Source organism: Hyla sarda, chromosome 2, assembly GCF_029499605.1.
Source record: "Hyla sarda isolate aHylSar1 chromosome 2, aHylSar1.hap1, whole genome shotgun sequence".
Taxonomy (NCBI): Eukaryota; Metazoa; Chordata; class Amphibia; order Anura; family Hylidae; genus Hyla; species Hyla sarda.
Genome location: NC_079190.1, coordinates 246,345,601 through 246,358,864, shown reverse-complemented (window position 1 = coordinate 246,358,864; position 13,264 = coordinate 246,345,601). Strand labels below are relative to the sequence as shown.

Sequence of the window (13,264 nt, the reverse complement as noted above, 5' to 3'; positions counted from 1 at the left end):
TAGGCTGTTAGGTACGTATGCGATGCATTTGAGCGACCGATCACAAGTAGATTTTGCTCCATTTTAGTCCCGTGGACAATTAGTTTTTTATAAAATTCCCACACCCCTGGGTCATGATGTCAGCAGAGAGCTCTGTGTTCCAAAAAGAAAACCATTTCCTCTGTAGTATACAGACCCTAAAAAGTACTGGAAAGATTAAGATTTTTTAATAGAAGTAATTTACAAATCTGTTTAACTTTCTGGCACCAGTTGATTAAAAAAAAAAAGTTTTCCAAGGGAGTACCCCTTTAAGGTTTTTCTCTCTCCCCTCTCCTGTGAGACTGAGGCTTTGCCCTGTGTCTGTAAGACAAGCAATACAAATCTATGGAGGGGGGAGAGGGGAGCTCAGCACTAGCACTGGGAAAACTGCTAATTAAAAAGAAAGCCTGCAGAGCAGAAATTTGCTGAAAGAATTGCATATACACGTTATATAATGGCTAAAAATAGTGCTGATCCTCACGTACACACATGGCGCGGCTTATCCTGAAAAGTCACTGAAATGACAGGTATTCTTTAAAGGGGTTCTCCGGTGCTTAGACATCTTATCCCCTATCCAAAGGGGGCGCCCGTGATCATGCACACGGCACCCCGTTAGTAATCTGTCCCCGGATCATGTTCGCTCCGGGTCTGATTATGCTCGACCACAGGGCCGGCGGCGTGTGACGTCCCGCCTACGTCCTGTGTGACGTAACGCTCCGCCCCTCAAAGCCGACGGGAGGGGGCGTGATGTGGTTCTGTAAGCTTCAATCTGCACACTGGGATAGTTAAAGAGTTTTATGTAATAAACCTGACGTGTTAATTCATAGTGATCATTGTACCTCAACACTGGATGATATAACAGCTTAAAGGTGTACTACAGTGGAAAACAAATGGTTTCAAATCAACTGACGACAGAAAGTTATATACATTTGGAAATTAATTCTATTTAAAAATCTTAACCCTTCCTGTACTTTTCAGCTGCTGTATGGTCCAGATAAAGTTGTGCAGTTCTTTCCAGTTTGACCACAGTGCTTTCTGCTGACACCTCTGTCAATGTCATGAACTGTCCAGAGCAGGAGAGGTTTGCTATGGGGATTTGCTTTTAATCTGGACAGATCCTGAAACAGACAGAGGTGGAACAAAGATCACTGTGATCAGACTCGAAAGATTTACACAACTTACAACTTATCAGCAGCTGATAAGTACTGGAAGGATTAGGATTTTTAAATAAAAGTAATTTTACAAATATGTTTCATTTTCTGGTACCAGTAATTTTTTTCCCCCCCGGAGTACCCCTTTTACTTTAAAATGTAGCCATTTACCACTTGATGAAACAGAGATTGTTCAACCTTCTATGAAATATAAACATAATTTTTTTTCTAAGAGCCAAGGTACATGCTCTAAATCACCCAAAGTGCAAGAAAAAGTGAAAACATGTTACACTAAAAAAAAGTGCACAAAGTATGCGTTCTATCACAAGCCCTTCTCCAAAAGGAGAGAGGCCCCCCAACAAACCCAAAAGGCACCTGCGAGGTTCCAGGTTCAATGAGGGGCATTTACTAATCTTTTACTATGTAGTCTGGTTTTTACCCTGTTTTTTTCTTTGCTTGATGTTAATAAAATGGTTAACGAGGGCTTGTGGGGGAGTGTTTTTTTGTAATAAATATTTTTTTAAACCTGTTGTGTATTTTTTTTTTACTTTACTAGACAGGCTTAGTAGTGGAAGCTGTCTTATAGACGGAGTCCATTACTAAGCCGGGCTTAGCGTTAGCCACAAAAACAGCTAGCGCTAACCCCCAATTATTACCCTGGTACCAACAGGCCCGGAGCGTCAAAAATGGCGCTCCTGGGCCTAGGCGGTAACAGGCTGGTGTTATTTAGGCTGGGGAGGGCCAGTAACAATGGTCCTTGCCCACCCTAGTAACGTCAGGCTGTTACTGTTTGGTTGGTATTTGGCTGAGAATAAAAATAGGGGGACCCTATGCGTTTTTTAAATATATTTAATTATTTATTTAAAAAAAAAAAAAAAAACACGCATAGGGTCCCCCCTATTTTCATTCTCAGCCAAATACCAACCAAATAGTAACAGCCTGACGTTACCAGGGTGGGCGAGGACCATTGTTACTGGCCCTCCCCAGCCTAAATAACGCCAGCCTGTTACCGCCTAGGCCCAGGAGCAACATTTTTGACGCTCCAGGCCTGTTGGTACCGGCTCTTCCCGGCACCCCTGTGGCGTTGGGTACCGGGGTAATAATAGTGGGTTAGCGCTAGCTGTTTTTGTGACTAACGCTAAGCCCAGCTTAGTAATGGACTCCGTCTATAAGACAGCTTCCACTACTAAGCCTGTCTAGTAAAGTAAGGAAAAAACACAACAGGTTTTAAAAAAAACTTATTACAAAAAACACTCCCCCACAAGCCCTCGTTAACCATTTTATTAAAATCAAACAAAGAAAAACGCTGGTCATCGAAGTAGTCCACCGAATCCGAAGGATTCCACAGGATCTGAAATGAGATGAAAAAAAAAATGGGTTAGTACATTTATTATCACCTGCTCACACATCTACCGCCCTGCACGACTACAACTGCCAGCATGCCCTTACAGTAAGGACATGCTGGGAGTTGTAATTGTGTGGTGCAGGAGATTGTGTGGGCAAGTGACAAGCTTGTCCCCTGCCCCCAGCTGCAGGACTACAACCCCCAGCATGCCCTTACAGTAAGGTGGGGCGGAGGCCGGGCACAGTGTTTCCCAACCTGGGACTTGTAGTTTTGCAACATCTGGAGGCACCCTGGTTGGGAAACACTGTTTTAGGCCAGTATTTCCCAACCAGGTTGCCTCCAGATGTTGCAAAACTACAAGTCCCGGCATGCCTGGACAGTCAAAGGCTGTCTAGGCATGCTGGGAGTTGTAGTCTTGCAACATCTGGAGGCACCCTGGTTGGGAAACACTGGCCTAAAACAGTGTTTCCCAACCAGGGTGCCTCCAGATGTTGCAAAACTATAAGTCCCAGCATGCCTGGACAGTCAAAGGCTGTCCAGGCATGTTGGGAGTTGTAGTCTTGCAACATCTGGAGGCACCCTGGTTGGGAAGCTTGGGCAACTTACCGGCTTCCGTAGGATCCAGCGCTGCACGACACTGCCGAGCGACGATCTCCGTCAGCGATCGTCGCTGAAGCCTCGGAAGGGTAAGTGAACGTCTTTGCCGGTCCCCTTCAGCTGTTTAGTTTTGCAACAGCTGGAGGACTACAGTTTACAGACCACAAACCAGTGGTCTGCAAACTGTGGCCCTCCAGCTGTTGCAGAACTACAACTCCCAGCATGCCTGGACAGCCAAAGGCTGTCCAGGAATGCTGGGAGTTGTAGTCTTGCAACATCTGGAGGCACCCTGGTTGGGAAACACTGTTTTAGGCCAGTGTTTCCCAACAAGGGTGCCTCCAGCTGTTGCAAAACTACAACTCCCAGCATGCCTGGACAGCCAAAGGGTGTCCAGGCATGCTGGGAGTTGTAGTCTTGCAACATCTGGAGGCACCCTGGTTGGGAAGCTTGGGCAACTTACCGGCTTCCGTAGGATCCAGCGCTGCGCGACAGTGCGGCCCGACGATCTCCGTCAGCGATCGTCACTGGAGCCTCGGAAGGGTAAGTGAACGTCTTCACCGGTCCCCTTCAGCTGTTTAGTTTTGCAACAGCTGGAGGACTACAGTTTACAGACCACACACCATTGGTCTGCAAACTGTGGCCCTCCAGCTGTTGCAAAACTACAACACCCAGCATGCCCTGACAGCCAAAGGCTTTGGCTCTCAGGGCAGGAGCCCGGGCTGACATTACAGTGCAGCCGCCCGGGCTCCTCATACGGCCTCCCCGCTACCTCCCCCCCCCCCTTGTCTCCCGCCCGCGCCGCTCAGCTCCCGCTGCTACAAGACTACAACTCCCAGCGTGTCCTCACTGTAAGGGCATGCTGGGACTTGTAGTCTTGCAACAGCAGACAGATGGAAGTTGTGTGGCGCTGGCAGGTGAGAGGGGGGGATGTAAATCACTGCAGTGTCCCGGTAGCGCAGTGAGGGTAGCGGGGAGAAAGCAGTAGCTTTTCCTGCTCCATGTTGGAGCTGGAGTAAATTTAGTCATTTTTTACGGCCGTTGCGACAGTTTATTGCGCAACTGCGACTGTCTCAGTTAATAAATTCCTGACCACTGCAAGTAAAAACTGAAAACTTGCGTAAATTAAGCGGACAAAAAAAAATTTGACTTTCTAGTTCTTGCTAGAGAAAGTCGCACAAAAAATAGGGTAGGCGCAATTGCGACAATTTTGCGCCAAAAATAGTCAGAAAAAAATTACTAAACCCCTTAGTAAATGCCCCTCAATGTCCCTTTTTGCCAAAGCTAATAATGCACCATAAATGCTTCCAGCATCTACCTAGGCGTTAACCAAGGTATCTGCTCACAGAGCCATTAAATGGTCAGTAACCTGCCCATGCTGGAGTACCCGGGGTTTTTGCACGGAGGTGTGGAACCTGATGGCCCCACACCTCCCCTAGACCCCCAGAGAGGACACCCAGGGAGATATGTCCTTTTGCACTGCTCTTTGGGGTCTGTCTCTTTCGTACTTGTGGCTGTGTATGTGCCCCCTCCCTTCCAAGTGTCTATTCTGGAGCTTATTACTACTGAACTGCTCTCTTTTCCCTCTGACCCTGTTCTCTTTGTAGGCGATTTCAACGTGGTCCCTGATCCGGTCTTCGACCGCACCACGGCTGTTGACCAGGGCTCCTCTGCGTTCAATACTTGGCGACTGGCGTGGGGCTTGACCGACCTCTGGAGATGGAAGTACCCTGCCTCATTCTCCTTTTACTCTGCGGCCCATAGGTCGTTTTCTCGCATTGACCTGGCTCTGGCATCCGAGGATCTTCTTCCGCTGGTAAGAGACGTTTCCTACACCTCTAGGGGAATCTCAGACCACTCTGCCCTGCTTGTAGTTCTCCATTTAGGCCCTGCCCTCCCTTCCCGTATATGGCGCATGCACCCTGGCTGGTTACAGGCTGAGGCGGTAGTGGAGGCTTTAGGGGTAGCTCATGCCGACTACTGGGAGCATAACACCGACTTTCCAGATGCTTTGGTTCAGTGGGATGCTTACAAGGCCACGATAAGGGGTGCTTTTATTGCAGGAGTGGCGGGTCAACCGAAGCGTAGGTCGGCTACGGAGGTCGCACTCTTGCAGAAGGTTGGGGTTCTATAGGCTGAGTATATTAGGAATCCGTCACCTGAGGCCGAAAGGGAGTGGGTCAAGGCTCAGCGTTCCTTGTTAGTCGTCCAGAAAGATAGGGTTCAACAGAAGTTAGCGGATAGGGAGGCTTCTCTGTTTGCCTTTGGTGATAAGAATGGTAAACTATTGGCCTATTTGACTAGGGCCTCCCGCCCAACGGCCTCTATTCCTTGTATTTTGAGAAGTGATGGGGTGATAGTTACGGCCCCGTCTGAGATAAATGCAGTCTTCCAGGACTTTTATTCCTCCTTATTTGCTGCCCCCTTGGTGCCCTGTCAGGGGGAGATTCTTTCCTTCTTTCAAGGCCTTGCTCTTCCCTCGCTTACACGGGCTCAGGCGGAGGCATTAGATGCTCAGGCTATTAACGATCTTCCTGGGGGAAAGACTCCGGGGTTGGATGGGCTGGTGGGCGTTTGGTACAGGATGAATGAGGAGCACCTGGCCCCTATTATGTGTAAATTGTTCCACTCTATAGCTGATGCAGACTCCCTTCCAGATTCTATGAGGGAGGCGCTCATCGTGGTACTCCATAAACCTGGGAAGGATCCAGTGCTCCCTGGCTCCTATAGGCCTATTTCCCTTCTGAATGTCGATATTAAACTTATGGCTCGAATTCTGGCTACCCGATTGTATGACATCATTGGTGCTATCGTTCATCCTGACCAAACAGGGTTTATGCCGGGCAGGGCTACAGATGTGAATGTGAAACGTTTGCAACTTAACATAGCAGCGGTGGATAGGGGCTTTCCCTCGGGTGTGGTGGTAAGTCTGGATATCTACAAAGCCTTTGACTCGGTTTTGTGGCCCTATGTATGGGAGGTGTTGGGGGCGTTTGGGTTTGGCCCCCGATTTTGTGCCTGGGTTCGCCTGCTCTATGATAAGCCTACGGCTAGGATCCGTACAAACTTAGACATTTCAGCCCCATTCTCTCTGGGTAGGGGGACGAGACAGGGGTGCCCGCTTTCTCCCTTCTTGTTTGCGCTGGCGATAGAGCCGTTGGCAGCTGCTATACGAAGGGACCCGAGTATTTGTGGCATTCCCAGGGGGTCTATAGTTGAAAAGGTCTCCCTCTATGCTGATGATACTTTGGTGTATATGGCAGATGCGGAGGGCTCCCTGCTGTCCCTTATGGACTTGCTTACCCGCTTCGGGGTAATCTCTGGTCTACAGGTTAACTGGGCTAAGTCCTCCCTAATTGCACTCTCTCCCGGCTGTGGTGCAGGTGGTTCCTCGTTTTCGATATTTAGGAGTGGTGGTTACTCCGTCCCTGCTAGACTATATTACTCTTGGGGCCATTGCTGCACTCCACTGTGGAGCGACTGCTCGCATGGTCTTCCCTCCCCCTTTCCCTGCCAGGCAGAATTAATATCTTTAAAATGATTTATCTCCCTAAGTTTCTGTATCTGTTTCACCTGTCCCCCGTCATTCCCCCTAGGAAGTATTTCACCTCGCTGTGCAGTGCTCTGGGATCCATCTATTGGCAGGGAAAGCCTCCCAGGCTCGGTCGGGCCCTGCTCCAGGCCCCCAAGCGGCGGGGTGGATTAGCTGCCCCAGATATGTATAACTATTTTCTTGCCTCTCAGTTGGTCTATGCAGCGTGGTGGATCGACCTGGATCTATCGAACTCGGTGACAGCCCTGGCGGGGGCGCTGATGGCATCATATGAGGCTCTGACCAATACACTCTACAGGTATCACCCTAGTTCCTCCTTCCCTACTCCTCTGTTAACTGTGGCTAAGGTTTGGTTTGTGGTGTCTGATAAATTTTGAATGCCTCTGGTATCTACTAGGGCACCCTTGTGGGAGAACATTCATCTGTTTCACCTACATGGATTACAGGAGGCCAGTTTTTGGGGTACTCATGGAGTTAAATTTGTGACCCACCTGTTCTGGGAGGACCAGGTTTTCTTGTCCTTTGAAGAGATGAGGGAACGCTATGGCATCCCTGCGTCTGCTATGTTTAAGTATTTTCAGCTGCGACACGTGGTACAGGCGCAGTTTGGCTCCCTGACATTTACCCTGGCCTTTTCGGAGGTGGAGCTTCTCTTGGGCATCACGGATCTCTCTAAGCCTCTCACCCAGTCCTATAGCCTTCTCCAGTCATTGGGGCCCTGTCCCTTTTCCTTGGCTTTTGATAAATGGGTGGCTGATATACCGGGTGGACTATCTCAGTAGCTTGCTAAGGGGATTCTTGGCTTGATCAATGTCCGGACTGGGCGTGGGGGGGGGGGGATACCGGGATGTGTGCTTGGCTGTTGGTTCGTGTGGGTTCCCTCTTGGGGCCTCGGTGTAGCCTCTGTGTACCTCGTGATACCCTCTGGTTTACCCTGTTTTATTAGTATTGGTTGCTGGGTGCGCTGGGACCTTCCGGAGGTACTATTCCTTTTGTATGTGTTATTTCGCCGTTGGCGATGTTTGTTAACCTTATATGCAAAAAACCAGAGAGGACACCCAGAAGGGCTACCGCACCCTGAAAAAAACCTTTGAAGACAAGTACAACAAGTAAAGTGACTCAGTGACAACAAAAATAAATAAATAAGTGGATACAGTATACTGCCCAGACATCTGGTCGGATCTATAAAAATTTCTCCGACCCTGGCCAGAAGGCTGGAAATCAGGAGGTGATTTGATAAATGTGAAGAGGTTAGTGCCCGTGCTTCCACTTAGTGAGGCCATCCCCAGTGAGTTTAGGCACCTCAGGGTCACCACTCCCAGAGGCACAAATGTACCCAGGCTCTAAACCCCTCCGGGCCCAATGACCAGACCCGGAGGGAACAGGTCTTTTCGGGGCAGCCATTGAACTGGTGTTGTTGTACCTGCCCTCCATGTAGACAGCCATTCCTTCTCAGTGGCTGGGCTAGGATCACTGATAAGAACAGATACTAAACTTGATCTTAGCCAAAAGGCAGAGAACCAAGATATATATATATATATATATATATATATATACACACAAATATAAAGGTCTTTCTTTTTTTAACAGTGACTTTGTATGAGGCTGCACAACAAAGCGGTGGCACAGAGACAGACAAATGGCGTGGATTGCAACAGTAGTATAAGTTAGTGAGATGGCACTAATTTGTGTTTGTAATGCAACATTCTTCAATGTATGGCTGAAGCCAGGGCCTTACACTGTAAATACTGTATATATAATATATTAATCATTAAAATGTATGTAATGAGATTTTTCAGTGATCAGCTTTTGTCACTGGGGGAAAGCCACCAAAATTCTACCCTGCAACATGTAACAGCCATGCATGAAGTGCTTAGATGTGCCAAGTCTAACAGAACTGCTCTACCATCTGCCACATAGAAACATAGATTAGGTCGGCAGATAAGAACCATTTGGCCCATCTAGTCTACAAAGAGAGAAGTTTTGAAAAGGGGATGTTCACATGCCCTAATAGGAAGATACAATCCCCTTAAAGTAACTAATAGATAAATAAAGTCTATACTAAATACATCTACAGCAATCATTCAGTGTTATTAAGATACTTACTGGTTAGGATTGGATCCAAAATTTAGAAGCAATTCAACAATTTTTCGAAGTCCAAGCAATGCAGCTACAAACAATGGCGTTTGTCCTTGGGAATTTGTGCTATCAGGAAAGATGCCTGCAAAGAAATACATATGTATAAAAATTTCTTTGCAAAATCTTTAGATTTCTATATGTCTGCAGTCAAGAATTAGAAGCTGTTCTAAGGCCTTATGTACATGGCAAAGCAATGCGCACACAGCCAGTACAGCAGCACATGGAGGTTGCCATCCACATGTTCACCCACCTCCTTTACTTCACACAAATTTACAGTACGAAACAATGAGGGAGATTAATAAAAATGTGTGCTCCAGAGTTTTGGCATTGTTTTTAAAACCAATTAAATCAAAAGGATGGAGATGTGCTTCGTGTTCAATAGGAAAAAGAAGCTTTGCAGAAAAATGCATAGCTACTTTGAATAGAAGTTTGGCTTTAAATGTGCTACCAGGGCACAACTGCAATCTCTGTATTACACTCTGCCTCTAGAATAGGATCTTAAAAAACCTGGAAGAGTGTAATAAAGAGATAGCTAATATAAGAGGACACTGGAATACATCAGTATTAGCAATGTACTGTATAAGTAATCGAGATATTGCATATTCCCTTAGGGGATTAATAGAGTATTTAAAAAAAAAAAAAAAAAAGGAGATTTTTTATGCTTACCGTAAAATCTCTTTCTCGAAGGATTCATTGGGGGTCACAGACCATGGGTGTATGCTGCTGTCACTAGGAGACTCGACACTATGGCAACAAGAGAAGTCGGCTCCTCCCAGCAGGGTATACCCGCCCACAGGCACCTGAGGTAATCAGTTTTAGTACCAGAGCAATAGGAAAAGACCAACTGTCCGAGCAATCAGAAGAAAAGGCAACTCTACACACCTTCGGACAGATAACTGAAATAGGAACACTAGAAAAAAGGGGGGGAGCTGTGTCCCCCAATGGATCCTTCGAGAAAGAGGTTTTACAGTAAGCATAAAAAAATCTCCTTTTCTCTATCGGCTCCATTGGGGGACACAGACCATGGGACATACCAAAGCCGTCCCTTGGGTGGGTAACGAATCAGACAGGTGGACGCTTGGACCACCGCTGTCTGTAACATCTTACAGCCCAGAGTAGGCATGAAGGCATGAATCTGGTAGCACCTTGAGAAAGTGTACAAAGACGACCACGCGGATGCCTTACAGAACTGTAAGGCCGAAGCCACGTAGCAGAGGGCCCAGGATGCCCCGAAAAACGGGTGGAATCTTCCCCTTGCAGCGGTAAGCTCCCAAAAAGAGCAGACCGGATCCACCGAATAATGGTGGTCATAGAAGCAGGTTGTCCTATACAACGATCTTCCGGAAAAACAAAAAAAAGGGGTCACACTGCCGAAAGGAAAGAGTGACTGAGAGATAAGTCCGAACAGCCCTCACCATAACCAGGTTGTGGAACAAACGCTTACAGGGATGAGAAGGGGCCGGACAAGAGGACGGTAGGACGATGTTCTCATTGAGATGAAAAAGTCAAAAAACCATCTCACGTAAGAAGGACAGACCTGAACGGAAAACAATTTGTCCTGGTATACCACCAGGAAGGGAGAACGGCAGGAGAGAGCTACCAGCTCTGACACCCTCCTAACAGAGGTAAGAGCAATAAGGAACGCCACCTTCCGGGGAAGGAGGCGAAAAGAAATGTCCCTGAGAGGGTCAAAAAGGGGCATCCTGCAGAGCATCTAAGACCAAGTGCAAGTCCCAAGGGAAAAAAGGGAACTGATAAGGAGGGGCAGCTTGTGCCACTCCCTGAACTAGGTTCGGACATGATAATTGAACACCAAAGAACATTGAAAAAGAATGGAAACGGCCGAAAGCCAACCACGACCGGAGAAAAAGGCTGAGTTTCACACCAACAGAATACGACCGCCAGGTAAGGTGGTAAATCTTTGCAGAGGAAGGCCTGTGAGCCCTGAGCATGGTGTGAACCATTTGGGAAGAGAAACCGCGGGTCCTCAGAACCGCTGTCTCAACCGCCACGCCGTCAAAAGCAGAGACGGTAAATAGGGGTGGCACAGGAGACCTGATAAAGGAGATCTGGACGATAGGGAAGGTGCAGAGGTAAGTAGTACAGGAGCCTGACCACAACGACGTACCACCCCGCCGGTGCCAGTCTGGGCCACGAGAATGGCGGGAACGCCCTCTGCTGTGAGTTTCCTCAGGACCCCAAAAAGAGAGGAAAGGGAGGAAACAGATAAGGTATGGCAAAGCCCGACCAATAAACAGATAAGGTAGGGCGAAGCCCGACCAAGAAAGAGGAACGCTTGGTTGTGGCGGGACCTTCAGAATTCCACGCCTGGAGCGCCCCAGAGGATGCAGATCACTGCAAACACCTCCGGATGTAAGGACCACTCGCCTTGGACGGCTGAGGACCGGCTGAGAAAGACCACATCCCAGAAACGCCCAGAATGAAAAGCGCTGAGATGGCCAGAAGGGAATTTCCCAAGAAGCAAGCAAAGAAAGGATTGCCCTAGGCCCCAACATGTTGAAGGGGAAAAGGGCTTCTCGAGGGACCAAGGCCCCAGACCAGCCGGTCCTTGAAAAACACCTCCCTAGCCCGACAGACTGGCTGGAAGGGGCAGGAAGGAGCGCCCCCGAAAAAGCAGGGGGGAAACGAAGCCACCATAGAAGGGACCGACAAGACTGTCGAGTGACAATGGAGACCTGTCCCACCGGAAGAGAATCACCAATTGAAGAGGTCGGTGATGAAACTGGGCAAATGGCACGGCCTTCACGGCCGCCGCTAACCAACCCAGGACATCCATGCAAAAGCGAATGGAAACTGGAGCAGGGTGCCGAAGTCATCGGACTCTTGATAAGAGAGCCAGCCGATTAGTCGGCAGAGTTAAAAGCGGGCTTGGGCCGCGTCGAACTGGAGCCCCAGGAAAGCGGTTGTACTTGTCCCGAATGACCATCCAACCGAAGAGAGACAAGGTCTGGAGGTTGAGACTAAGACTCTCCAGGATCTGGGCCCTGGCTGGAACTCTGATCAGAAGGTCTTCCAAGTAAGAAATCACGGAAACAACTGTTGTCCATAAAAGGGGCTATCACAGGTGCCAGGACAGTGGTAAAGGTCCGCAGAGAAGTGGCCAGACCGAAATGGAGAGCCACAATAGAAAATGACTGTCCGGAACTGCAAAGCGGAGGTACCGCTGATGACCGAAACAATGGCAGGCATCCTTGATATCCACCGAGGAACGAAAATTCCCCATGAACCAGGGACGACATTCGGGATGGAAAGATGAAGATGCTGGCTGAGATACTCGAGAACCAAGATTGGGCGAACAGAAACACCTTTCTTGGGGACCACAAAGAGGTTGGAATAAACCTTGAAAACGTTCCCCTGAAGGAACCAGGACAATGAATGTGCGTAGTCAAGGCATCCCGGAAGAATAAGAGGCGACCAACCACCCGAGAAAGGTCTGCGGGTGGGGGCGACCCATCAGATCGAGGAAGGCCTACGGGTGCCTGATGGGGCCGCAAAATGGCCTGAACGGATAGCCGACCTCCGGGAGGGACAGGTCCGGAAGGAGGAAGCCCTCTTCCCGTGAAGGTGCCCGGCCGGACCCTTTGTTGGTACCCTGTGTGGCACCAAAGGTCCGCAGAACCCGAAGGAGGATTTACAACGGAAAGCGGTTCTGTGAGCCGTTTCCAGAGGTAATAAAGAACACTTTATTTCCGCCCGACGCCTCACTTCCTGAAGTGAAGTCCACATTCCAGGCTTTAAGCCACATGGAGGGACGGTGGCTACCAGGTAGCTTGTGGCAAAGGCAGCACAGTGGCTGCGCATGGAACAGAAAATCTCCAGCTGCTGAGCATCGGGAGCTAGATTAAATAAATCCTCCAGAGGGAACTTGAAGACTACCCTGGCGGAGTTGGGAGACCATACTGAAAGGGCCCTTGACCCCCAGGCCGAAGCAAAAGCGGGAAGATCCTGCTGTCTCAAGGCAAAGTTTGCCAAAGTCTCCACCTTCATGTCGGCTGGATCTTGAAGGCAGCCGCATCAGCCAAAGGCCCAGTAGGCGCCTTAGAAAGGCGGGAGACCGGCAGATCCACAGTTGGAGAGGAGGTCCACCGAGCAAAGAGGTCCTTGGCGCTTGAACCTTCTAAGTTTCCTGAAACTTCTTGACAGGGTGCCTCCAGGCGGATACCAGCAGGGCGTAAAATTCAGCGTGAGAACTGAAGGTCTTGGGTTCCGGTCGGGCACGAAGAAAAGGAGACTTCTGGAGCCATGTCCGAAGTTCCTGGGTCCTTTAGATGGAAGGTGTATCTTATGGCCGAAACCAATGAGTACACCACATCAGGCATCCGTGCGTTCCTTTAAGTCGGAGGCCGAATCTGAAACCTCATCCGCAAGTTCTCCAGTTGAATGGGAACGAGGTGAGGCAGCCCTGGAAGAGGTCGGGCACGATGAGAGGAAACATCTGGAACA

At 48.9% G+C, this 13,264-nt stretch overlaps 1 protein-coding gene and 1 pseudogene across 22 annotated transcripts in view; both read right to left on the bottom strand.

The window, feature by feature from the left end:
• TEX14 (testis expressed 14, intercellular bridge forming factor) overlaps positions 1 to 13,264 on the bottom strand; it is a 536,718-nt gene that overhangs the window by 392,844 nt on the left and 130,610 nt on the right. For 16 of the 22 annotated variants that reach the window (XR_008888708.1, XM_056556863.1, XM_056556851.1 and 13 more), the window contains one exon: positions 8,768 to 8,882. The exons of 5 other annotated variants lie outside the window; for them this stretch is intronic. Coding sequence is in view for 14 of the 17 variants with exons in the window: in XM_056556863.1 (XP_056412838.1) it covers positions 8,768 to 8,882 (115 nt within the window). In the remaining 3 variants the exon portion in view is untranslated. Of the gene's footprint in view, positions 1 to 8,767; positions 8,883 to 13,264 lie in introns of those variants that run through there. One more of the 22 variants, XM_056556872.1, reaches the window with a different exon arrangement.
• On the bottom strand, positions 8,068 to 8,186 carry LOC130359964 (U2 spliceosomal RNA; annotated as a pseudogene).